At 50.6% G+C, this 26,942-nt stretch overlaps 1 protein-coding gene across 1 annotated transcript; it reads right to left on the bottom strand.

The window, feature by feature from the left end:
• Positions 1 to 695: 695 nt before the first annotated feature.
• On the bottom strand, positions 696 to 7,234 carry LOC308636405 (FYVE, RhoGEF and PH domain-containing protein 5-like). The gene is made up of 6 exons (XM_081271813.1): positions 7,138 to 7,234; positions 6,746 to 6,882; positions 5,355 to 5,484; positions 4,959 to 5,080; positions 3,889 to 4,017; positions 696 to 1,086 (listed from the first exon to the last, which is right to left on the bottom strand). The coding sequence occupies exons 2-6, from the start codon at positions 6,815 to 6,817 to the stop codon at positions 748 to 750; spliced, it is 792 nt and encodes a 263-aa protein (XP_081127939.1). The 5' UTR covers positions 6,818 to 6,882; positions 7,138 to 7,234; the 3' UTR covers positions 696 to 747.
• Positions 7,235 to 26,942: the final 19,708 nt, after the last annotated feature.

Genomic DNA, 26,942 nt, shown 5'->3' with positions numbered 1-26,942 from the left:
GGTGGACACGGGAAGGCGCACAATAAATTAGTCTCCCGAGGGTCCGAGCTGGTCCCCAGGGTGGGGGTCTGTCACCCGCTGTGTTTCCAGATTTGCCTGGAGAGGAGGAGGCCTTTGGGGCTCACAGCAGGACACGGTTGCGGCCAGCTGCAGGGGTCAGGTGCCTGTGCCCGCATCCAGGGGACACCTGGCTGGTGGCCAATGAGTCCCCAGGACTCTGAAGTGACTTCCCTTAGTCACTTGGAGATGGCGGTGGCGACTCAGCCAAATAAAGTGCTTTGGAGGTGACAAGCTCTCCTGCGGGTTCTCTTCCCACCAAGGCCCCCGGGACAGGAGGGACCGGTTGCTGCTTCCAGGATCCCAAAGCGACACGCGGGCGCCGAGCCCCCGCTTGAGCACGTGGCTCACCATCTTCAGGCGCCAAGTTGTCACCTCACTGCCGGATGAGGGAGTGGCTCGTGGCTGGGGCTGGGACACAGGGGACATGGGGGCCATAAATATTCCACTTGCAGAGGTGCTGGGTGGGGTGGGCCCCAGCGGGAAGGTCGAGACGTGCTCATGACCAGTCGCAACCCAGGTGGCCTGCACAAGGGCTCAGTGTCCCCCAAGAGTCTCTCGAGTCCCAAGTCCCAGTGGCCACTGCTATAGCACACTGGCGTCCTCCATGGCCTGCATCCACCTGCGAACAAGACAGCACTGTCCCCACGGCCCTGCCACAGAAACCCCGGGTGACCGCACAGATCACTGTCACCCCAGGCAAGGGGCCATGTCGCACCCAGGGCCTGGGGAGGTGCAGAGGTCCACCTGGATCCGAGGGCTGAGCCCCTCCCCAGGAGGACAGGGGTGGCCCCGGGCAAGGAGCAGGCCAACACGCCTGGGCTCCGGGTGGCACCTGGGGGACAGGCGGGGGACTGGGGAAGGACGTTCCTGGTCCCTCTGAGCGACACCCGCGCTCTCCGCCTTGAAGCTGTAGAACAGGGTTTTCTTGTGGTAAAGGTGGAACACGGGGCCCGCCTCGCCGCCCTCCTCCTTTTCGGGGGCGATGGTGAAGCCCAGCAGCGGCATGCTCTCCAGGGCCACCTTGTCCTGTGGGGACCATGGGGGGTGGACAAGGAGGGGCGTCTGGGGGCCACCCACACTCACCTCCCACCCTCGCCTCCACCCGGGCCACCCCAAGGGGGAAGGAACATTCTAGAACAGCCGATCAGGAGGAGCCAAGCATTTTCTCCTTCATTCCCTTGTTCAATCGTCACTAGGATCATTTTGAATGCTGTCCCCATTCAAAAGAAGAAACTGAGGCTCAGAGAGTCTCCCAGGGTCACCCGGACTGTGGATCTGGACCTGCCATGCCTTCTGACCCGGCCTCCGTCAGCGCCTGACCAAAGACTCGGTGCCCAGGTGGCTAATGACAACCTCTGATGTGTTCATCCCTCCACACCCTCATTTCCAGGATGAAGACCTCGGATGTCCCTGCTAAGAAGTCGCTAGCAATTCCATGAGATATACCCAGAGGGCGCAGATGGATCTTAAAAACAAGGCTCCGAGGAAAATCTCTGTATAGATTTTTTTTTTTTTTAATCTACTGGGGACTGAACCCAGGGCTGCTTTCCATGTTAGGCCAGCACCCAGCCACCGAGCCACAGCCCCATCCACACAGGAAATATAAGTATCTTTGGCCAGGAGCAGTGGTCATGCCTGTTATCCCAGCAGCTTGGGAGGCTGAGGCAGGAGGATCGTGAGTTCAAGGCCAGCCTCAGCAACTCAGTGAGACCCTGTCTCTAATCAAATATATATATATGGGCTGGGGATGTGGCTCAGTGGTTAAGTGCCCCTGGGTTCAATCCCCAGCACAAAAAAAAAAAAAAAAAAAAATATTTTGAACCAATCTTTAAAAATCTCTAGATTAGGAAAAGTGTTTGACAAGATGCAACATTCATCCGTGATTTGAACTCTCAGTAAAGTAGGAGTTGAAGGGAATGGCCTTAACCTGACCCAGGACATCTATAAAAAATCAACAGCCAACATCGTACTCAGAAGTAAAATCCTAAGTGCTTTTCCCCTAAAATTGGGAACAGGGAAAGAGGGTGCTCACTCATGAGCCTAACCTGATACGCACTAGAGGTGCTGGCCACTGCACTAGGGCAGGAAAAATAAACAAAAAGATGAGAAATGATGAAGGTCACACAGAAGTCAAACTATTTCCTGGAATCCCAGTGGCTCTGGGGGCTGAGGCAGGAGGATCACGAGTTCAAGGTCAGCCTCAGCCACTTAGTGAGGCCCTGAGCAACTCAGGGAGACCCTATCTCTAAATAAAATATAAAAAGGGCTGGGGACGGGGCTCAGTGGGTAAGTGCCCTTGGGTTCAATCCCTGGTACCAAAAAAAGAAAATATTGATAAATAGACTTCAGCAAAGTTATGAACTGCTCTTCACCAAGAGAAGGAACAGGTAGCACCTATAGAGGCTGGGCCTTGTGTCCTCAGGACTCTAGGGAGGCCATTGTCATGCCACCCCCTTCCCCCATCTAAACTGCTAATGTCCCCCACGCGTGTCCTGCGACGTTGCTTGAGGACCCGGCTGTGGCAGGGTGGTGTGGGGAGCCACCACATCTGGAAAGCTCCTCACACACCTTACAGGACAGTGGAGCCTCCGAGAGGCCGTGGAGAGGAAGTCCAGCCAGCCGGTCAGTGGTGACAGACACTCTGTGAGTGTCCCCTGGTGTGCCTCCTTAGCCGGAGGCCTCTCTGGGCCCTGGAAGGCTGCTGGGCCACATTTCAGTTTGTTGTGGGATCAAAACTGCCCCCAGCACAGAAAGCCCCACCTGGGTGACCGTGAGTAAAGGTCACCTCGGTCCCCGGTGCCTGGGCCCTCAGGCTCTGGAAGAGCCCCCCACCTGTCTGCCTGCTTCCCTGCAGGCCCCCGTGACCCCGAGGAGGGGCCTGAGAGGAAAGCATTGCACCCTAAGGAAGTGACCTGGGGACATCAGCCGAGCCCCGCTGTGGTCACCAGGGAGTGGCCAGCGTTGTGCTCTTCCTGAGGGGGACAGAACGCAGCGAAGACCCGTGTTGAAAGGGGGCTTGGCCTGAGGAGGCTGCCAACCGGAGGGTGTGACCCTTTCACATGATCCAACAGGTTTCCCTTGGAGCAGTCCCCAGCCTGTGACCACAGCCCCACAGCTGTCCACCTTGGGAGCTGGCTGCCGGTTTTGAGGGTTCTCTAGCCTCTATTGTAGAGGATGTAAGACGAGCTTTAAAAATGTCACACTCTTTTTTTTCTTTTTGGTACCAGGGATTGAACTCAGGGGCACTTGACCCCTGAGCCCCCTCCCCAGCCCTATTTTGCATTTTATTCAGAGACAGGGTCTCCCTGAGTGCCTCAGGGCCTCGTTTTGGCTGAGGATGGCTTTGAACTGGAGATCCTCCTGCCTCAGCCTCCTGAGCCGCTGGGATGACAGGAGCGAGCCACCGCGTCCAGCTGTTTCACTTTTTACTGGGGCGTCTGATATCCTGCAGCCATCAGATACCCCAGTAAAAGAAATGGATGGACAAAAGGGGGTGGCTTCTAAGCTGCAGAATTTTGTCCCAAATCACCCCCACAGAGGGCACAAAGGAGTTTTCTCCTGGGGCACGGCTGGCGTACCCTGATGCAGGGCCTGTGACAACTGAAGACTTCCTTGTGTCCTTCCACATACAGGACCCTCTTGTCTCTGCAGAGAGACTGCAGGTCCCTTTGGTGGGGACCAGGGGGAACTGGACGTCCACACCCAGCAGGCCACTGCTCTACAAAGGCTCCCTGCCGGGAGGAGTGGCCCCTACACAGGGATCCACAGGGCCCTGCGGGGGAAATCGCGTGGGCAGACCCCAGGGGGGCCTCGAAATGCCACCGTTACCTCGCTGGCCACGTAGGTGTAGAGCACCTTGCCTTTGATGACAAACCAGAGCTTCTTCCAGTGCCGCTTGCCCCTCTTACACCGGCTCAGGTAGCCGCTGATGGCAGAGCCCTCTCCAGAGGCCGTCACCTGGCAGAAGGGACCACAGCAGTCAGGGCGACAGGCGGGGGGGACACAGTTCAAACACCAAGGGGAGAAGCTGCAGCAAGCCGCCTGCCTGCCTGAAACCCGAGATCGGGATCTAGTTAGCATCAAGGTCAGCACAGCAGACTTCAGGGTGTGACAGACAGGATTTAGGGGACCCAGGGGACCTGCCGTCAAAACCTGCCTTGGAGCCGTGCGTAGTGGTGCTCACCGGAGGCTGAGGCAGGAGGATCTCCAGTTCAAGGCCAGCCTCAGCCACAGCGAGGCCCTAAGCAGCTCAGGGAGACCCTGTCTCTAGATAAAGTACCAAACAGGGCTGGGGACGGGGCTCAGTGACCAAGTGTCCCCGAGGTCCGTCTCTGATACCCTCTGCTCTCGACCAAGAAAAGAAAGTAACGGGCTGGTTGTCCTCTCTGGGGACAGAAAGAGGCTGGGGATGGAGAGGAGCTCACTTTTCACATCTCCTCTTTCCACGTTTGTTAACATGAGTGTCACGGTGCTGGGGGTGGAGCCCGGGCCTCGGGCACGGCCAGCAGGACTCTGACCGCTGAGGGACAGCCAGCCCTGTTGCCCACATTTGTGACTTGCAGAAGGAGCGGGTCAGTGGGCAGAACGTTGCCTGTTTCTAAACGTCATCCTCTGACACCCTAAATCCTGCCACCTGCCACCTGCTACCTGAGACGAATATTCAAGGAGCAACGTGGAATCCACGGGTGACACTTTCTTGGGGTGTGTGGCTTTGGGACGGGCTGTCCTAGACTGGGGCTCGCGCAGACCCAAGGCCCCGTCTGCACTGTGGTGGGCACTGGGTCTGCGCCGCGGAGGGAGAGTGGGGACCAGTCAGGCTGGGCAGGGAGGCCTGTCTCCCAGGGGACAGTGGACACTCCAAGTCCCCATCTCCTGCGAGGCGGCCCGTCCCGCCTGACCTCCGTGAGGGCTGAAGGGACCTTCTTTTGCTTCTTGAAGGTGGAGGGGAAGACGGCGGCGAGGGCGCTCCCGGAGGAGAAGCGGGCAGAGGTCAGGGGGAAGCTCATGCTCAGGGGCCGCTCTGCAGGGGACAGAGGCCACCGATGGCTCAGGCTGTCCCTCCCCCGGTGAGGTGGCACCAGGAAGGCGGGCACAGTCCCTCCCACCAGAACAGACAGAGGCCATGGGGCAGGGGCTGGGCTACCCCCTCTGGTGGCCTCTGTGGCTCCCGGGTGCCCTGGGGTGAGCTTGGACCTCCGGGTCCCCCAGGGCCACTTTCGTCCACTCGCTCCCTGGTGGGGGACGTGGTTTCAGGCGGGGACAGTGAGGCAGAGGAGGAGACCCGGGCCACCCACCTCTCACGGGGCCGGGGCCGGCGCTGCCCCTCTTCTTGAGCTCCCCGTAGCAGCCGTCGCACACCTTGGCCACGCGCTCTTCGAGGTGCCTCAGCGGGTACTTGTTCCGCGAGCAGTTCCGCCACACGATCTGCGGGACACGTGGGGACACGCACCAGTGAGGCTGACCAGGGCCCCTGCCCGGCTGGCCCCGCTGGCCTCTCCTCCAGGGAGCCCTGAATGCTGACTGTCCCCAGGTGTCGCGACCCCTGCTTCCCGGGCCACGTGCTACTGCTCCTGAGCAAGTCCCCTCAGGCCTCCTGAGGAGCCTGTCCCCGGGGTGGGGGGGGATCTACTCCTCCCTCCTCCAGGGACCTGCCATGTGTCCTTCACAACTGTGTTTTGGGGTATCTCCTGGAAACAGAGGGGACACCGGGACAGGAGGGGACCAGGGGGAGGCAGGGGGCAGGTCACCGCGGAGTGCTGCTGACTCAGGTCTGTGACGCACACACAACTGGGGAACCAGCCCCACCGTCGTGTGGGGTCACAATGCACCCCAAAAGTAACTGAAAGACTAAACATGGTAAGTATGGAGCCACCTCGGGATTTGGAGCATGGTTACGAGTGACCCTAAGTGTTGGCGAGGACGTGGGGAAAGGCACCCCCCTGCACGGCCGGTGACACTGCAAGGCCAGCCTCAGGGGAAAGCAGGATGGAGACTCCTCAGGAAACTGGGAATGGAACCACCCTGTGACCCACCTGTCCCACTCCTTGGCTGATACCCGGAGGACTTAAAGTCAGCACCCGACAGGGACGCGGCCACATCAATATTTACAGCAGCACAATTCACAACAGCTAAACGTGGAACCAACCCAGATGCTCTTCAACAGATGAACAGATAAAGAAAATGTGGTCTATAGACACAATGGAATATTACTCACCCATAAAGAAGAGTGAAATTACGGTGTTTGCTGGTAAACGGATGGAACTCAAGACTATCATGCCGAGTAAAATAAGCCAATCCCCCAAAACAAAGGCCGAGCGTTCTCTCTGATATGTGTGTGTGTGTGTGTGTGTGTGTGTGTGTGTGTGTAGAAGTTCACTGCATTACACAAAGGGAACCAAAGGGGGGGGATGAATCGGATATGACTTTCCTGCGTTCACACATGGACACGCGACCAGTGACAGGCCACATCATGTTCAAGAAAGGGACGTCCCACTCCCCGTGTGTTTCATATGTCAAAATGCACTCTGGGTCATGTGTGTCTAAAACGAACAAATAAAAATTATAAAGTAACATTAAAAATAAAATAAGACTGCCCCCCCCCCCCCCGGCCAGGTGGACGTGCCTTGCTCTGGGCCCTGGACCCTGGCTGGGCAGGGAGGCCCTGTCCCCACCCTGTGGCACTCACCTTGCCGCACGCGTGGCAGTGATGTCGCCTCAGGGTGAGGGAGAAGTCGCAGCCGCAGTTCATGCACATCATGACGTGGGTGACGGGCACCAGGGTGGGGGGCCTCTCCCCAGGCTGACGCCCAGCCGCTCCCGAATCTGCGGGGACAGAAGCGGCCAGCAGCGGGTCAGGCGGTCCCTCCCCTGCCCTCCCCTCCCAGGGTGTGGGGCGCAGGGGACTGCTGGCCTGGGCTGGGAACAGCTGGACCCTGAGGCGTGGGCAGGGGGTACTGTGTCCCTGGGGCGCAGGTCGGGGGTCACAGCAGGGTAGGGGCGTGGAAGGCCAGTGTCCCCAGGTCAGGGCGGGGGCACCTCCCTGGTACCCGCTGAGGCTGGGAGCTGCTCCCCACTCACCTCCACGCTGTGGTGGAAGGCGGCCAGCGCCTGGGCCTTGTAGTCGTCAGGGAGAGCTCTGCTCAGGCAGCTGTACCACTCGTCCCTCTCGCGCAGGAGCTGCGGGCACCGGCCTCGGTGAGCCGGGCAGCTGCGGCCTCCACCTCCCGCCCCTCTCTGGGGATCCACGCGGCTGCGCGGCACTACACCAGAGCCCCTCACCCACCACCAGAGCAGCCTCGGCCTGCAGGGCTACGTTTGTCATTTGTTTATTTGGATAGTCCCCCCAGACTAGGGTTAGATCCCAGTTCCTCATGGGACCATGGTGCACCCCTGTCATCCCAGAAGCTTGGGAGGCTGAGGCAGGAGGATTGCAAATTGGAGGCCAGCCTCAGCAATTTAGCGAGGCCCTAAGTCACTGAGGGAGACCCTTCTCTCAAGAATACAACAAGGGCTGGGGCTGGGGCTGGGGTCAGGTTGAGCGCCCCTGGTTCTAGCCCTGGGGTGTGTGCGTGGAGGAAGGAATCAGTCAGTTTAGCTCCTGGCCTGTACCAGGGGCCATGGCTGCTGGGGTGCCTCTGGGTCTGCTTCTCCAACTCCAGCTCCCAGGGCCGTTGTGAGGGTGAAATGAAATAGGGGGTGTCCTCTGTCCTGTCCCTCTGTCCCTGGCAAAACACCTTTCCAAAGCAAGAGGCCCCAGGGAAGCCTAGAGGGTCCCACGATTTAGGAGGGCACAGAAGGCCGGGTCCTCGTGGAGGGTGGGTGGAAGCTGGCACGGGTGAGCACCCCATCTTTCCATCTTTCCCCTGATGTCCTACAGGGCTCCCTAGAGGCTCACGCACCCCACAGACAGACTTCGCCAGCCCCCTCTCTGCGGAGCACCGCGTCCTGAGTGGACCGGGCCACCCCAGGGCTAGGGTCCCTAGGAACCAGCGCAGGGTGGGGTTCCCACAGTGCCCACCAGGTGGCGCGCACGGCCCGCGCAGAAAGCCCGCTCCCGAGCAGGCGGAAGGGACGCCCTGGCTGGGAGGGACCGGGCGCTGGGTGTGGGCGTGGGGGGCAGCCAGCTGCCGTGTGGGTAGGAGGAAATCCACGTGTTCCACGGCCCCTCCGTCCCCACTGATCCAGTGTGGAGAGTCTGGGCTGGCAGGAGGGGACGGGCCTGTCACTGGCAGGCTCCTGGATGCCACAGGCCAGAGCGCAGGGCCCAGCCCTGGGGGAGATGGGCGTCCCCACCTGAGGCCCCAGCGCGGCCTATCAGCACCCTCAGCCAAGGCTGGACCACAGACTACCCCCCCCCCGTCACTGATTTGATCAAGGGGGGCACGGATCCCTGCCCAGGCACCCCCCCCTCCTTCCCCTCCTCCCCCAGAAGGGACAGCCACCCCTTAAGTCCCCAGGGGATCAACCCAGGTCTCCTGCGGGACAGGCCACGTGGCCTGCTGCCATCGGAAAGTCATATGCTGAGATCCCCGCCCACGTGATGGGAGATGGCCAGGTCAGGAGGGCGGAGCCCTCAGGGACCAGATCGGTGTCCTTACCAGAGGCCCCAGAGGGACCCGGCCCTCCCCCCTCCAGGTCCTAGAGAGCAGCCCTGGTCCCGATGAAGGGGACCGCCGGACCCTGGCGCCAGCAGCACGTCGAACGCTGCATTTCCTGGCCTCGAGACCCGGGAGACAGGCTCCTGTCCATGAGCCGCCCCGAGGGGACACCCTGGATGGGAGGAGAGGACCTGGGGACCCTCACTCTCCGCCTTCTCCCTGCCCCCAGTGCGAGGCGGCAACACTGTGCGACCCACCGGGACTTGTCCTGTGCACCCACCCTTCACAAAGGGCCTTGTGAACACATTGTCACTGTCCCCCGAGGTCCTGTATTTTATGAGTATGGCTTCTTTCTGGGGAGTGAAGCCTCGGGTTTCGGGGGGGGGGTTGTTTGTTTGTTTTAAATATGAGATTCCCCAGGGGCTGTGACCACAGGACAGTCAAGAAGCACTGAGATGGCCAAAGGTCCTTTGATCCAAAGGGACCCAGGATATAGACTGTGACATTCCAGACACTCCCACCCCCTGAAGTCCTGCCCTGAGTCCCATGACCCATACCTTGAGGCCCGGTCCATCCCACAGCCTGGCCCCACACCTCGAGGCCACACCCCTCCTGTGTTCCTGCCCAGACCCCGACGCCCCGCCCCTCCTGCAGCCCCACCCTGTCCCTGAAGGCCACACCCCTACCCAGCCCCGCCCCATACCTTGGGGCCCCGCCCACCCCACAGCCCTGCCCCAGGTCGAGGCCACACCCCTCCTGTGTTCCTGCCCTCCTCTGAGGCCCCGCCCCTCCAGCAGCCCCACCCTGTACCTCGAGGCCACGCCCCTCCCTGGCCCACTCCATACCTTTAGGCCCCACCCACCCCATAGCCCCGCCCCTCCCTCAAGGCCCCGCCCCTCCCGCAGCCCCGCCCCTACCTGGCCGACAGCAGCAGGCAGCACCATCTTGAGCGCGTAGGACACCTTCTCCATCACGGGGCGGCTGACCTGCGGGACCCACAGAGCCCCTTCAGGCTGCGGCGGGAGGGCAGCAACCCACCTGCTGTCCACGGGTGGCGGTGGACAAAGGGGCCTGGCCCTGCCACGGACATCCTCTCTGCCCCAGGGTCCTCATGGGCAGAGGGTGGCCCTGGTGCCATGGCTGAGGCTGTGGGAGGTGTCTGGCTGCTGGCGCCGTCACCCCCAGGAAAGCTGCAGTGACCGTCCCCTCCGGGGCAGCCGACAGGCACGCTGTCCTGCTGGACGGACGCCTGCTCCGTGGCAGGGTCTCCCACGGCCTCCTCCGCCAGGCGACTCCGAGGAGCCCCTGGATCCCTGGCCCGGTCCTCCCCGCTCCCCGCCCTGCCCCTGGCAGGTGCCTCCTCTGTCCTCGGTGGCCTCGAAATCTATTGCCCCAAACCTCCTGCTCCCCAAGAGTGCCCCAAATCCACCACGCGTCCCCATCCTCAGGACCAAGGTGCGCTGAGCGAGGCCACACGGGCGTGCCCACGTTTGTGGCAGCCATTACTACAAGGGCCACATGTGGAAAGGACCAAGCGTCCCTTGAGGGGTGAGTGCCTGACCCAGCCGCGCCCCCCCCACACACAGAATGGCACTGAGGAAGGAGCAACCGGACGCCTGTCACCACACAGATGGGCCTCAGCGGAGAGAGCCGGCCACAGGACATGACCGCTGTTAGGGGTCCGCGTGCAGGAGGCCCCGGGAGTGATGGAGGTCATGGCCACAAAAAGAAAGGTGGTTCTGTTTGACCCAGCTATCCCGGTCCTTGGTCTACACCCAAAGGACTTACAATCAGCACACTACAGTGAGGCAGCCACGTCAATGTCTATAGTAGCTCAATTCACAACAGCTAAGCTATGGAAGCGACCTAGGTGCCCCTCCATAGATGAATGGATAAAGAAAATGTGGTATATATATTCAATGGAATATTACTCAGCCATGAAGATGAAGGGAATCATGCATTTGCAGGCAAATGGACAGAGCTGGAGACTATCAAGCTAAGCAAAATAAGCCAATCCCCAAAAAACCAAAGGCCGAATGTTGTCTCTGATAAGTGGATACTGACTCACAATGGTCAGGGTAGGGGTAGAAGTTCACTGGATTAGACAAAGGGAGGGGAGGGGGATGGGAAGAAAATAAGAATGGTGGTTCCCAGGGGCTTAGGCCCTTTTCCCATCGGATATTTATCAAGTGCTCTGAGTGCTTAGGATGCTGCCTCCAGGGAGCCCTCCAGGGTTCCCTCTCCCCGGAGGACCCGGAACATGCCACAGACCACAGTTGACACTGATTCCCTGGGCGGCAGTGGAGTAGGTTGCAGCAAAGACAAAGAAAGTACCCAGAAATGGCATGAGAGACGTGGTTTACGGCCAAAAGCCTGCAAGAGATCAATAACTGCTCCAAGAAGAGTTCAGGGATTACAGACCAACAGCACCTCCATCCATCAAGGTGCTTTACCAAGTAGCACCTCCTCTCCCTCACAGCATTTTGTCCAGTGGAAACTGGCCGGATGAGTGACACACTTTCCACAGTGACTTCAGTTCTGTACCAGTCCCCACTGAGAGAGAAGTTTTATATGTTAGGCTGCAGAAGCAGTGACACCAGAATTAGCTTACTTTGATTACCTGTATAAGCAGCAGTTCAAGTAGCAACTGTTCTGAAATATCTTTTGACAGATAACAGTAACTTGCCCCAGTTGCCGGTGTTCACAAGACAAAGACAATTTCCTTCAAGATAATCTACTGCCCAGGCTTGCTTTCATCATTCCCTTAACTTGACTAGGGTTTGGGGAACAGAGAGAAGATATCCAGTAACATGGTGTTTTACTGTCCCCATTATCTTTAGGAATGATACTTTGCTTTATGCACAGAATTGTTTAAAATGTTAGCGAAGCCCTAAACAACTTAGGGAGACCCTGTCTCAAAACAAAACATGAAAAGGGCTGGAGTGTGGCTCAATGGTAAAGCACCCCTGGGTTTAATCCCTGGTACAAAAAATATTTAAAATGTTTTGTAAAATTATCTTCAGGATATGTGTATAAGGTGTATGTGGAACAAACATATTTCATGTTTATAGTTGGTCCCATACCCAAGATATTTAATTATATACATGTGAATATTCCAAAATCCAAGAAAAAAATCAGAAATCCAAAACACTTCTGGTCCCAAATATTTCTGATAAGGGATACTCAAAGTGTAAAAGCTTAATTAGCAACTGTGATAAGTTCAAGGCAGAAATAGTGTTATTTGGTGAGGGGTGGGTTTAAAGAAGGCTTGGCAGACATAGTTGGCTGAGATATAAAGTTGAAGTCAGAGTTAATGGAAGATGCAGGACAAGCATTGGAGTCAGCAAAGAAAGAACATCAAAGAGACTCTGTAAATGGCAGAAACTCAATCTACACTGCTTTCAGAGGAGGTAAGGGAGGGATTTGGTGGATTCCATCACTAAATAATCCAGGGACTGACTGACTTCAGGATTCAGCTAAAACTCATTGGTCCTGGTCTATATCGCCTGCTTTCCTTTAGTACCTTCTTTGGGTAGTTTTCCTCCTGGCAGAACAGCAACAATGGTGGCAACAGCAGAGAGATAGATAGAGAGAGAGAGAGAGAGAGAGAGAGAGAGAGAGAGAGAGACAGAGAGAGAACACAGTGAGTGCAGAACGAAGACCTTCTCTGATTGGCCAGTTCTGACCAGAGGTCAACATGCGAAGGGTGGAGTCAACACCACCTGTTGCAGATGGTAGGGCTGTGTAGAGAATTCTGTCAGAGCACAGAAAAGAAGAAAGCCCTACAAAGGTTCTCTGAAAGAGAATCAGTTTTTTCATGAAGATATATCAGTGGGCTCACAGACCTTGCAAAGAGGCACGTCTCAGTAAAGTCAGACAAAGGAAACATCTCAAACAACCACATTCCATGAATTGTCACGGAATTTATAATCCATAATTTGAGATGCTTGTATCCTTTGTCTGTAAAATAAGATGTTGGATTATAAAGACCAGCTACCTCCAGTTCCCCATGCAACTTCCAATGAATGATTTCATGTCATACTGTTGTGAAAAATTCAAAGTCGAATTGGAGAGGTAATGTTGTGTGGGGATTAGCTACATGCAGAAGTTTTACAGGGCCTCCCGAGTTAAAATTCATCCATTACTCTGTTATTGGAAAAGTAAATAATGTCAGTGTCTCAGCTACCAGACACTTTAATCATGAAGAAATTGCTGCAAAAATATGCAAAACCTTTAAAGAGGACCTGGTAAGTGCTATGTGTATATTTGTTATGATTCTTTGATATACATATGATAAAGAATAAACATACTTAAGTTATAAAGAATTGAAGCAATGGATTCCCAATGGATTCTTAATAATAAGAAGAGGGCAGCAAAGCAAATAATAATAATGATAATAACTTAGCATTTATGATATGCCAGGAACCTTGCTGAGAGCTCTGCGAGTATCTCATTCCTCTAAACAATCCCATGAAATGAGATCATAAGATCATCTGTTTTTTTCTTTCTCTCTCTTTAATTTTTATTTATTTATTTATTTATTTTTTTTTTTGTAGTGCTGGGGATTGAACCCAGGGCCTTGAGCATGCAAGGCAAGCACTCTACCAACTCAGTTATATCCCTAGCCCTGTGATCATCTGCTTTTCACAGAAGGAAACTGAGGGTCAGAGAGATGAAGTGGCTTGCTTGAGGTTGCAGGCCAGTAAAGACTTGAACTCAGACACCTATAACTCCAAGCCCCACTCTCTCTTCCCACATAATCCTTGAGAAACTCTCTCCCAGGGTCAAACAGGCATAGCCCTGTCTTTCGCCACGCCCCTCCACTCTGGCCACGCCCACTGCCTCTTCTGCCTTGGGGAGGGCCACGCCCACAAAATCAAGCCAGCCATCTCATTGGTCCCAGCTCCAGATCTTAGTTCTTGGTCCCCGCCCCCTGGTCCCACCCCTAGGACCCTAAGATCCTCCTCCCTCGGGGTAGGCCACGCCCCAAGCCCCAGCCACGTGCGTCCTCTGGCCCCGCCCCGCGCCATCCTGGCCTCTGAGGCGCGGCGGTTGCGGTTTTTGAGCGCGGATCCGTGGTTTTGCTCCTAGAGACGCCGCCCCCGGAGAGCCGCTATTTCTTCTCCTTTCCCCAACGGAGGGTGAGTTGGGGCTGGGGCCGGGGTCGGGGGCTGGTAGGCGGGCGGGAGCCAGCGTCGAGGGGCGGTGCGGGTTGGCGGGCTCTGGCGTTACCGGCAGGTGCCCGGGGCGGGGAGCGCCGCGGCTTGAAGGGTCGGGTCCCGCGGGGGAGGCTGCGGGTACCGAGGGAGACTCCAGCCTCGCGCCCCCAGAGAGCCCCCCGCTCTCTCCCTCCTTCCTTCTCGAGTGGGTGGGTGGCGGGGACTGGGACCTACCGCCTGACCCCGGGGTCCCCCGCCCGCTCTAGGCGCCTTGGGGGAGGCAATTCCTGATCTGAGACCTGCGGCCGAACCGTTCCGAAAGCAGGTCCCGAGGCAGCAGGGGATCTCATCTCGCATCCCTAAGGTACGCGCAGCCCTGAGTTTGAGTTTGCTTGGTCTTGCTAGTCGTGGACGTGGTTTTATTCCACTCCGTCTTCAGCCCCGCGGAGGTTGAGGGAGCACCGAGATGAGCTTTCCAAGCTACTCTTCCACTTTAAAATGTTTTACCCCCGAATATTGTATATTGATGAAAAAGGTTTAGTTTTCTACTTTTAACCTGACCGGTCCATCCTAGTTTGAATGGACTGACCAGGGGGTCACTGGAGCCAGGTGGAACACGGCTGGAGGAAGTGGTTCACTGGGGATGTGCCCTGGCATGGGTTCATTTTCCCTGTGGCCCCTTCTTCCCTCTCTCTCTCTCTCTCTCTCTCTCTCTCTCTCTCTCTCTGGGGTCTCCCTTGAAGAAAATGAAAAGACTAACAATAGAATGAGAGAAAATATTTTCAATACCTAATCTAATAAATGAGTTGTATCTTAGAAGACTTAAAGATCTTCTATAACTCAAAAACAAACAAGAAAAAATAATTGAATTAGAAAACAGGCCTGGGGCTGGGCAGTGGCTCAGTGGCAGAGCATTGCCTAGCATGTGTGAGGCACAAATAAAGGTCCACTGACAACTAAAAAATAAAAAATGTTTAAAAAAAGAAAATGGGCAAATGTGTTAAGAAGTCATTTCTCCAAAGAATGTATAGAAATAGCCAACAGCACATGAAAAGAAGCTCAGCATCCTTGGTCATCATGATACTGAAAGTTTGGTCTTTCTTCCTGGTGCCAATCAGACAATGAGAAGGTTTTTTTTTTTTTGAGGGGGGGGATACCAAGGATTGAACTCAGGGGCACTCGACCACTGAGCCACACCCCAGCCCTATTTTCTATTTTATTTAGAGGCAGGGTCTCACTGAGTTGCTTAGCGCTTCACCTTTGCCAAGGCTGGCTTTGGACTTGCAATCCCAGTGGCTCGAGAAGCTGAGACAGGTGATTTCCTTGGAATTCATACTCAGATGGGGAAATTCCAGGACAAAGAAAAGGAACAGTGACACAACTCTTGTTAAATCATATCAGTTGCTCTAGAAGAAATGACCTGACTAACCATCCCTTCTATAATATTTCTTTTCTTTTCTGTCTGCCGACAACTGATATATTTTTATTTTTTTCATGCCTACTCATCTAGTATGTGCCAGACGTCTCTGTCTGCTATTCCTTAGTGCATCTCTTCAAACTGAGTATTTTGATTTGTAGATGAAGAACATCAGAAAGTTCAAAGCTCTTGAAGTCACAGGGCGAAAAGACAGCTAAGTGGCAGACCATTCCTTAAGTTTCTAGAGCCCAGGGGCTTGCAAACTGTGATTACTTGTATCACTTCAGGAATTAAACAAAAAGCAAAAAACCATAGATCCAAATTAAACCCCAGAGGCAAGGAGTCCTGGATGATGGTGGCAGTGGTTGTACTGCACTTGAATATCCCTGGATTCTATCACAAAAACATGGAGAGAGCCAGGCAAGGTGGTGTGTATCTGTAGTCCCAGCTACTCAAGAGGTTGAGGTGGGAGCATTGCTTGAGCCCAGCAGTTTGAGACCAGCCTGGTTAACATAAAGAGACTCCCTAAACAAACAAAAAACCCATCCACCCATCCATTCATCCATCCACCCCAGAAAATGCAACTAGGGTAGCATACCGTCTCCCACAGACTAGATCTACAAGGAAACCAGATGGCAAGGACCCAAGTAGGTAAAGCTCAAGAATGCAGTGGTGTCCCCATGAGCCTTTCCTGAGAGAAATCTACTAGAATCTTTTTCAAGGATTAAATATGGCCCCAATTTTTTTGAAATTTCTCCCATCTAGAAGTTATGCTCTTTCCTTAAATCTTGGTGGGCCCCTTAGAAGACCAAGGAAGTGATAACGAGCCCATTTCTAAGCACAGCGTTAAACACCTTGCAGTTTTCACTATCTTTTACAAAGCTCATTCTGAAAAAAGATAACTACCAATGTCGGGTGTCAGGCCACCCTGAAGAAGCCCAAGCTGGTCACCTGGAAAGGCTGCATGGACATAGATCTAGGCTTGACCATCTCCAGTAGTTTCAGCCATCCCAGGCCAGGAGTGCCAAGGTAAGCCAAGTCAGGTAGCCACAGCCAGCATCTGATGGCAACTGCACTGGAGGCCCCGCAGGAGAGCCACCCAGCTGAGTTCAGTCAACTCACAGCACCATGACACTAAGTCATGGCTTGTGCCTATAAATTGGCATGTCCACTCCCAATCTGGTGCAGGGGACTGGACCCAGGGCCTAATGACTGCTAGGAAAGTGTGTCACTGAGCTACACACCCAGCCCCTGCCTCCAAGTTTGGAAAGGCTTGTTACATAGCAGTGGGTAACCAGATCCACCTTGCTGCAGGAAGCGTGGGGTCAGAACTGGCAGCATCAGCATCACCTGGGAGACTGTTAGAAATTCACATGCTCAGGGCCTGCGCTGGATCTTCAGAATCAGAATGCACACTACAACTTGACCCTCAAGTCATTGTTCTGGGAAATATGCTCAGATAATGAAAATGATGGGTACACTTTGGCAGTAGGTCTGGTGACAGTCCCAGCAAAGAGGAGAGGACTAGGCCCTGCTCCCTGTGTGCCTCCTGTTCCTCTATGTCTCCCATATGCCTTAAATACAACAAGCACTCTGTCCCTTATGCCCCTGCACCCTCTTCTTGGAATATTCTTCCCCCCAATATCCCAGGGTCTCATCTGTGTCAAATCTGTGTTAAAAATTAACAATCTCCCTGAGGTCTCCCCTATTTAAAAATTCACTAGAACCCAGAAAGTGCTCAATAACTAATGGTTCACATTAATTTTATTATTATACTGGGTTTTGTGGAAGGCACTCTGTTGTTTGGCACCGGAGTACTTCCTGGTTGCTACATTTGGGTTGACAGATTTTGTTATTTTAAAAATTGAGATATAACTCATACATCACAATTTGAAAGCATATAATTCAGTGAATTTTATTAGAGTCATCCCTTGGTATCCACAAGGGATGGGTTTTGCCCCATGTATACCAAAGTCCAAGAATGCTCAAGTTCTTTTTATAAGTTGGTGTTTTTTCTACACACATTGTCCAGTATACTTTAAACTATCTTTAGAATACTTATAATACCTAATACAGTATAAATGTTGTATTAATATTTCTTATACTGTATTGTGTAAGGAATAATGACAAGAAAAAGGTCTATACATATTTAGTGCAGACACCACCATGAAAGGCCTACTATATGGTACACATCAGCAAAAATATAACCTTTTTCCCAAATATTTTTGATACAGGGTTGGTTGAAATGGTGGATGTGGAAACTGTGGATACAGAGAGATGATTGTAATTTGTTATAGCAGCCAAAGAAAATTAATAGAAGTGGCTTAAGCAAGACAGAAATTTATATAGTTTTCACATAAAAATGTGAATGTGGGTAGTCCTGGTCTTCTCTGATATTTCCATAGACAGCCAGGATTCAGAATAAATTCACTTTTTTTTGGTAGGGGGTACTAGGGATTGAACTCAGGGGCAGTCAACCACTGAGCCACATCCCCAGCCCTATTTTGTATTTTATTTAGAGACAAGATCTCCTGCCTCAGCCTCCCAAGCCTCTGGGATTCCAGATGTGCACCACCCTGGTGGCTTAATTTCACTTTTTTCCTCTCTCCTATCTGTAGGGTGTGGCCCTGCTCTCCTGCTCCAACACAGCATCCCATTTATAAGTAACAGAATGAACAAAAAGGAAGAAAGGACAAAGGATATCGGTGAGCTCTCTCTCGAGTCATTGCCTAGAAATTGTCATTTGACACTTTTCTTTAATCCTACCTGGTCACCTCTTCACAAGGGAAACTGGGAAATGGACATTATTATAGTCTCTATCCAGGTGCCCACATGACTTGCTAAAAATCAGAGGATTCAAGATGGAGAGAATGGATTATCAGGGTTATTATTATTATATTTTCTTGGGCTTTAATTCTTTTTTTTTTTTTTTGTAATGGTAGAGATTCAACCCAGGGCCCAGCTATTGCTAGGAAAGCACCCTACCACTAAGCCACATCCCTAACCCTCCTTGGGCTTGTCTTCATTTTACACATTTAAAAAATGCTTTCAAAAATTCACCAGCAGTGGCTAGGGATATAGCTCAGTGGAACAGCACTGACTTAGTATGCACAAAGCCTTAAGGTCTTCAGTATATAAACATAACAAAAGAAATCACTGTGCATTACTGGTATATTTTTAAATGCTTGAAATGAAAAGGAAAAAAAAACCTTTCTAAAATTTTATAAAATTCACCATGTATTATTCATGTATTTGTAGAAACAATGTTTGTGGTCCTGAGGTTGTAGCTAAGTGGTAAAACATGTGATTTGCATGTGTGGGCGCTGGGTTCAACCTCCAACATAAACAAACAAACAAACAAACAAATGTAATAATCAAAAAATAAACACACAAATCAACTTAAGGTCTGGGGGATGTACTTTGATGGTAGATCACTTGCCTACTGTGCACAGGCACTGGCACAAAAAAAAAAATGAAATGAAATGAAAAGGAGAGCAACACTGAAATGTAGTAGTTTGCTTGTCAGGGCCTGGACCTTTCCGGAAAGCTGGTCTAGAAGGGCTCCAAGGGAAGATGATTCTAGGAGAAATCCCAGTCCAAACACCCAGGAGACCATTGTGAGCAGCAGACATGATTAACAGACCTTCAAGAACCTCCCACTCCATCCTCCCCCCCCTCAGCACTCCCAGGTAATCAAAGTGACTGTTGCACAAAGGTGGCAGCAGGCCCCAGGGTGAGCACCAGCTCAGGGCGTGGGGAGCTGTAGGGGGTACTGTCCAGCAATCTCCTGGTGAGCACTGATACAGGTTTGGCAAGCATCCGCCAAAATCTCAAGTCCACCTAGAATTCCAAAATATGACCTGATTTGGAAATGATGTCTTGGCAGATGTAATTAGTTAAAATGAGGCCACTGTGGAGTAGACCCAGGCCAGCTGCTGGAGGTCAGAGGCTGATTTCCTCTTCCTGGAATATCATATGGTCAGGACTTGAATGATGACTCCTGAGAAAGTGGTTAAGTGGAAAGAAAAGGGTGGAAAGTCTCTGGCCCAGGTAACTGGTTGAGACAGAAGCTTAATTAGCTTAAGAATTATGTTGGCTGGAGTTATGGCTCAGGGTAGAGCACCTTGAGGCACTGGGTAAGATGCTACCACCACATAAAAACAAATAAAGTCTTGAGTCCATACACTATTTACATATTTATGAATTATGTCATTGGTTGGAGCATCCTGAAGGAATCCATTTACCCAGGAAAGAAAATTTGGGAAACTGTTAGAGGGAAGAGGCCACTATAATGGTCCAGGACCAGATTTGGGGTGTCAGCTGCTTGGTTGGGGGCTGCCCCTGTTATTCTTCAGCCTCCTCTTTTGCTCCAGCTGGGGCTGTCTTGGACCTGCACATGGTGCAGGTGGGAGTTTCTCTCCTGAGTGCTGTGCACATGGCTGCTGCTGGAGCCCTCACAGCTTTTATGGAATGTGTGTGTGTGTCCATCCCTCCACCAACCTGTGTTTACTACCTGCTGAGTGTCAGTTGCCTTTTCACAGTCTGAAAGCTGCCTCTGCCTGGGCCTCCACACAGGTATGTGACATTCACATAGATACTTGGCCCTCTATTGCCCTTTGAGGAAATCCCAGGGCCTGTGAAGCACCCTGTAGCTCACCTAAAGCAAAGGAGTTTAATTTGGGCACAAGCTGACAGATAAGGGCTGCAGAACTTGGTAAGGATTGGGATGGGGTGAAAAGATTTGTAAAAATGGGGTTCCTGTGCAAGAAACCCAGGAAAACATTGTAACTGTCCTAGCCCGTGTGAGGCGCTGGGTTTGATCCTCAGCACCACATAAAGTAAATAAATAAACTAAACGTATCGTGTCCATCTACAACTAAAAGTGTAAAATAAGTAAGTAAAATAAGTTTATTATGTCCACTTACAGTAAAAATGTTAAAAAAAAATGACCTTTTCATGGCATAAGGTCCCTTGGCCTGCTGGTTCGCTATTAATCACTTCATTTGTTTGTCATGCGAGCATCCAGAGTGTTTTAAGCTTGTCTCAGGCTCTTTCTGTCTTTCCTCCTTTACTTTTTAAATTTTATTTTTATTTTTTTGCCACCAGGGATTGAACCCAGAGGTGCTTACCCACTGAGCCACATCCCCACTCTGAGGCTATTTCTTTTTGTATAAATCAGAGACAGAACTCATGGTATGAATGGATAGATAGATAGACAGACAGACAGAGGGGAAAAAGAGAGAGAGAGTTTTTTTGGTGGAATTGGCTCATGTGATTTTTGGAGGCACAGTGTCCTGCGACAAGCTGTCTTTGGGCTGGAAACCCTGGGATGCTGGTATTGTGGCTCAGTCCAAGTTCAAAGGTCTTAAAACCAGGGAAGACAGTGATGTAATTCTCAGACTGAGGTGAAGGCCTGAGAGCCTGCGGTTCTGCTGGTGTAATCCTGGGATCCCAAAGCCAGAGAGTTCTGATGTCCAAGGCTGCAGGAGGAGAGTGTTTGGCTCCAGCAGAGAGACAAAAACCCTTTTCTCTGTTTCTGCTCTGTCTGGGCCCCCAGTCAATTGCATGGTTCCACGTGGAGGGTGGACTTCCCCAGTCAATTATCAGGTGCCCACCCACATGGAGGGTGGACTTCCCCACCTCTTCCACTTTGACTCGCAGGCCATCTCCTCGGGGACACACACCCACAGATACGCTTTCCCACTTCTCTAGGTATTCTTTCATCCAGCCACACAGACACTAAAATTAACCATCACCCCTCTGTGTGTCCTCATCTTCTCCTTGTAGGGTGGACATATTTCCAATCCTCCTTCCAGGCTCACTTTGTCTCCCTTCCTCAGTGAAATTTGCCTTGTATTTTCCCTCTCTCCGTCTAAATTAGGTCCCTTTCTGCTGTCCTGTGATGCCCTGTGCTGATTTCTACAATCCTCACCTCCCTGTGTGCAGAGGTGGTTGCGTCTCCTCCACCAGCTTGCAGGGCAGGGTCCTGGTCCAGTTCCTCCCTGCCTCTTCCCCTGCTGAGTTCACACTTGAACTCCCAACCCTGACTGTATTTGAGAATTGAGAGAAAGCTGGCTTGAGTGATCCCAAACATTGTTCTAACATTTCATAGATTTTATTAGCTCCTTGGTACTATGTTTGTGTAAAATTTATGGGTTTTTTTTTTGGGGGGGGGGAATCTACTGACCAGGTGACCATTCTTTATTTGGAAATGAATTACAGGGTAGTAAAGATGGTGTATTATAAGAAGTCCTCCATCCAAATAATGTGCCATGTTGGAGAGTACAGGTTCATATGTAGTGATCCCAGTTCTTTGCCTGTGGACCAACAAAGGGCAGGTTTACAGGATTCCCAGGATCCCTAGTTAGTGGGCTTGAAGGAGTCAAGGTGCCTGTGCAATTTCCCAGCCGTCACCACAGCAGAGACCTGCGTCTGCGGTGCCTGTGGAGAGCAGGCTTCTCTGCCCACAGGCTCCTGTCCTGTCCTCCCTGTGGGTGCCTTGTCTTTATCTCCTGCCCTGGGTTCAGGGCGTGAGGGGCTGCAGCTGGTGTGGGCAGAAGCCCCTCCTCTGCCTGCCTGAGGCTGCTGAGGGGAACTGGCAGCAGGCTGGGAGCCCCAGGTCGCCCGAGACCTCTTCCTGCCCTGTACCCCTGGTTCTGGGCCTGACTACAGTTCTGTGTGTCATTATTGCTCCCAGGAACCTGGTCAGCACTGGAGAAGGGACATGGAGCTCAGGAAAAACGGAGCTTCCAAGAGTGTTCTCCACACCGTTCTGCTGGGATCTGAAAAAGAAAACATTTTTGTACTTTCTTTCTTATTTTCCTGTGTTTTTCAAAGAAAACTTGGAAACCAAACTGTTGGGGTGCATTGGCTTATCAGTGCCACGAGTCTTTAGTAGACTGGTGTGGCAGCTTCATTCCTCTGCCCGTCCTCACCAAAAGTTTCTGTGCTGGAATCTTGGCCCACAGCAAGGTGATCATTGAGATGTGCTGGGGTCTTTAAGAGTTGGCACCTTGTAGAAGGTGGTTAGGTTATTGGGGGCACAGATTAATGTAGGTATTGTGGGAGACTCGCTAGTTTCCAGAGAACAGGTTCTTATAAAAAGAGCAAGCCTAGCTCTGGCAGCTTCCTATCTTGTCCTGTGATCTCGTCTGCAATATGCTCCGACCCTGCAATGCTGCCTGCCAGGAGGACTTCAGGAGAGGCCAAATAGATGGGCTGTCCAATCTTGGGCTCTCAGCCTCCCAAACTGTGAGTTAAACAGATTATACCTTTCATCCTCCCATGGCAGTGCTGCGGATTGAATTCAGGGACTTGTGTGTGTGAGATTTTTTTTTTTTTTAAGAGAGAGTGAGAGAGGAGAGAGAGAGAGAGAGAGAGAGAGAGAATTTTTTTTTTAATATTTATTTTTTAGTTCTCGGCGGACACAACATCTTTGTTGGTATGTGGTGCTGAGGATCGAACCCGGACCACACGCATGCCAGGCAAGCGCGCTACCACTTGAGCCACATCCCCAGCCCCGTGTGTGTGAGATTGACAGTGCTCACATATTATCTTAGAGCAACAGAAAACTGACTAATTCAGGCAGACACTCATGCTCCACACTTGCTGTGAGAGCTTGAGGATGGGTGGCCATGTGCAGCCTCTGCTGGGTTCTGCATCACCAGGACCCGGGCTAACACAGTCCACCTTTACAGATAAGGGAGAGAGGTGGAAATGTCATCAGTCCTAATACCACCTGGAGAACCGCAGCTGGCCTCTGGGGCTGCAGTGCACTTTCCTTTGCTCTGATAAGTCATGTTAGGCTTCGTTATAAAAGCACAGTCCTGGGGCTGGGGATGTGACTTAAGTGATAGCACGCTCGCCTAGCATGCATGAGGCACTGGGTTTCATTCTCAGCACCACATAAAAACAAAATAAAGATATTGTGTCCACCTAAAACTAAAAAATAAATATTAAAAAAAGTGCAGGTCCCCAGTCACATGTACTTTACAGAATGCCTCAGAGCACACACTCTGGTGAAGAGGGATCTGAAGTTTTGGGAGGCCCTGTTGTGCTAGGGCAGCAGGATAGGTTGCTGAGACACCCAAGAAGACACCTGGAGATGGATGAGATATATCTTCTTTTTTAAATAACTAAAAAGTTTTGTAGTTGTAGATGGACAGAATGCCTTTATTTTATTTGTTTATTTTTATGTGGTGCTGAGGATCCGACCCAGTGCCTCCCGTATGCTAGGCAAGTGCTCTACCACTGAGCTACAGCCCCAGCCCCTAAAGTTCATATCTTTACATAAGATTTATTGGGCAATACTTATGAAGGAGAGGTGCTGTGCTGGACAGGTGCTTTCCAGAAGGCCTAGGGTGACTGGCTGGACAGGTGGGCCTGCCCAGTGTTTCACTGTGCTCCTTTTCATTGAGGATGACACTCACGTGGAGGGAGCTGAAACTGCAGAGGGTCCGGCAGTGTTTGTCCCTCTTCCCAAGCTTGGACCTGGGCATGGAAGAGGGCCCAGACTGCCAGCATCTTATACAATTCCCCCTCTTCCTCTTGTAAAGCTTTTCATATGAGAGTTTTTATTTGATTTATTCCTATGTAAACACATCTGCATGAGCAGATCGCCACACAAAGCACTGCACACACTTAAAGCCTACAACTTGGCAAGCATTCACATGTGTGCACACCTGTAAGACCATCACCACAATTAGGACAGTGAATGCAATAATTTGAATCTGAAATGTTCCCCAAAGGGCCATTTACAGGCTTGGTTCCCACCTATGGCACAATTAGGTGATGGGACCTTTAGGAATTGGGGCCTAGGGGCAAATGGTTTGATCTCCTAACTCCTCTTGCCAGGATAAGCTGCCTCACCACAGCCCTAAAAGCAAAGGGTCCACTCAGCTATGGATTGAAACCTCCACACCTGTAAGCCACAATAAACTTTTCCTCTTTATATGTTGATTATCTCAGGTAGTTTGCTGCAGTAATGGAAAACTAACCATCAAAGTGAACATATGCATTCATCATCTTGACATGTACTGGTCCTCTGCAGTCACTTTCTGCCTGCTATTCCTACTCCCTCTAACCCAAGCAGTCACTCATCTGCTTTCTGTCACTCTCTTGATTAGTTTGCATTCTCTACAGTTTTTTAAAAAATAAATGTGCCTAGCCTCTATTGTGTCTAGCCTCTTTCAACATAATAATTTTCAGATTTGTCTATGGTATTCTTGTGTCCACCGTTCATCCTCGCATGGCAGTGTGTAGATACTTGTGGTTTGTTCCGACCTTAATCTGCTAATGGACATCTGCATTGTTTCCAAGTCTTCAGGAATTACTAGAAACACGTTCATATGTACCTTCCTCCAAAAGTCACTTTATGGACTTACAGTTTTACTGCACTTGGTTTAGATTATGTGATAGCTTATATCCAACTTAAAAAAAAAAAGTGCTGGGGATTGAATTCAGGACTTGTGTGTGTGAGGAAATCGTTCCAACATTGAGCTACATCCCCACCCTGGTATCTTCCCCTGTATATCCAACTTGTAAAGACATTTTCAATCTGTTTTCCAAAGTGGTCAAATCACTTTACATTCCCATCTGTAAAATTTTCATTTCATAATGTATGAGATTTCTAGTTCCTCCAGTTGGGATTCCTACTTTCTGCTGTTTGGTTTTCAGCCTTTTATTTGTTTTTGCAGAATCACAATGAATAAAGGCTGTTTGCATTACATAAAACTAATGAAGCTTGCACTGATCTTTTAAAATGTGAAATAAAAGCTTAAAATCACCTATAATCATATCACCCAATTTTTTTTTCAGAAAATATCAGACATGTGCACAAAACTGCAAACACCTGACTTTAGGAGATACCATTAAAAACAAATACTCTACTGTTGGGCCAATGGGTGCTGGGGATGAACCCACGGCCTTATGTGTGCTAAGCAAGTGCTCTCCCACAGTCACACCCCCAGTCCCTGGGTTGTTTCTGTTTTTAAATAAACATTTTCATTTATAAGCATAAAAATAACAGATCCTGTGTACCTTTTATTCACTTTTGCCCAGAGGTAATAGCTTGAAAAATTATAGTTCAATATTACCAAGGATGACACTGATACAGTCAGGATGCAGAGCATCTCCATCTCTGCAGACAGTCCACACCTTGTCCTTTAAAGCCACACCATGTTTTTATCCTGTCCCCACCCTCCATTTCTCCCATTTCTATGATTTTTTTATCATTTTATGAATTTTACATAGATCAAATAGACCCTCAGTATGTATTCTTTTGTGATTGTTTTTTTTAATTCATTCAGGACAATTTTCCTTAGATTCATACAGGTCATTGCATGTATCTGCTTTTATTCCTCTTTACTGCTGAGCAGTTTTCCGTGTTATGGATGTAGCACAGTTTGGGTGTACAGTCATCTAGAAATGGACATTTGGGTTGATTCCAGTTTGGACTCTTACAAATAACAAAGCTAGAAAAGATTGAATATAAGGGTATTTTTGAGAGGTGTGAATATTAATATCCTCATGGCTCTGCATAAATTCTCAGACATACATTTGATACATCAAATGATATTTGTTTTTTAAAAAACTGTTTTCCACAGTGGCTATGCTATTTTAAATTCCTACCAGCAACATGTGAGTGAACCAGCTTCCCTGCCTCTTTACAGCTTTTGGTGTGGTGACTATTTTTTATGTTAATAGCTGTGCAGTGATATTTCATTGTGGTTTAAGTTGAACTCTGTGTATTGTCTTCAAGGCAACTGTCTGTTGACTTAATTTAATTTCCATACCTTAATTTACATATTAACAGCCTAGAAAAATAATTATGATCTAAACCCAAGTTAAATGAAGGAAGGAAATAACACAGATTAAAGATGAGGATAAGTGAGAGAACAAAAAATACTGTAGATAGAATTTCCATAAAATCTAAAGTTGTTTCTTTGAAAAGATCATCAAAACTAACAAAACATCACCTAGAGAGATCAAGGAAAAAAAAGGAACATTCTTGGTTTCAATTCTTGTGCTATAGGAGTCTTATTAAGGAAGTTGGGGCCTAATCCCACATGATGGAGATTAGGGCCTACTTTTTCTTCTTTATTTTTTAAAAAATTATTTTTTTAGTTCTAGTTGGACACAATATCTTTATCTATTTATTTTTATGGGGTGCTGAGGATCAAACCCAGGGCCTCACACGCACTAGGCAAGTGCTCTACTGCTGAGCCAAACCCCAGCCCCCCTACTTTTTCTTCTGTTAGATGCAGAGTCTCTGGTTTTATTCCTAGATTCTTGATCCACTTTGAGTTGAGTTTTTTGTATGGGGAAAGATAGGGGTTTAATTTCATTTTGTTGCATATGGATTTCTAGTTTTCCCAGCACCATTTGTTGAAGAGGCTATCTTTTTTCCAATGCATGTTTTTGGCATCTTTGTCTAATATAAGATAATTGTAATTTTGTGGGTTACTCTCTGTGTCCTCTATTTGTACCATTGGTCTGCCAGTCTGTTTTGATGTCAATACCATTCTGGTTTTGTTACTATAGTATAGTTTTAAGGTCTGGTATGCCACCTGCTTCACTCTTCCTGCTAAGGATTGCTTTAGCTATTCTGGGTCTTTTATTTTTCCAGATGAATTTCATGATTGCTTTTTCTATTATGAGGAATGCCATTGGGGTTTTGATTGGAATTGCATTAAATTTGTAAAGGGCCTT

The sequence above is a fragment of the Spermophilus citellus genome, assembly GCF_964194105.1.
Source record: "Spermophilus citellus genome assembly, chromosome: 17".
In the NCBI taxonomy this organism is placed as follows: Eukaryota; Metazoa; Chordata; class Mammalia; order Rodentia; family Sciuridae; genus Spermophilus; species Spermophilus citellus.
Note: the sequence above shows the minus strand (reverse complement) of the source record. Positions and strands in the feature narration are given on the sequence as shown.

Bases quoted from the DNA above. Each gene is read 5' to 3' on its own strand.
- LOC308636405 (XM_081271813.1), bottom strand. From the start codon at position 6,817: ATGATGTGCATGAACTGCGGCTGCGACTTCTCCCTCACCCTGAGGCGA. The intron at 5,485-6,745 runs GTGAGTGCCACA...CGTGTCCCGCAG, and splicing joins ACTGCCACGCGTGCGGCAAG to ATCGTGTGGCGGAACTGCTC. The intron at 5,081-5,354 runs GTGGGTGGCCCG...TGTCCCCTGCAG, and splicing joins CGGCCCCGGCCCCGTGAGAG to AGCGGCCCCTGAGCATGAGC.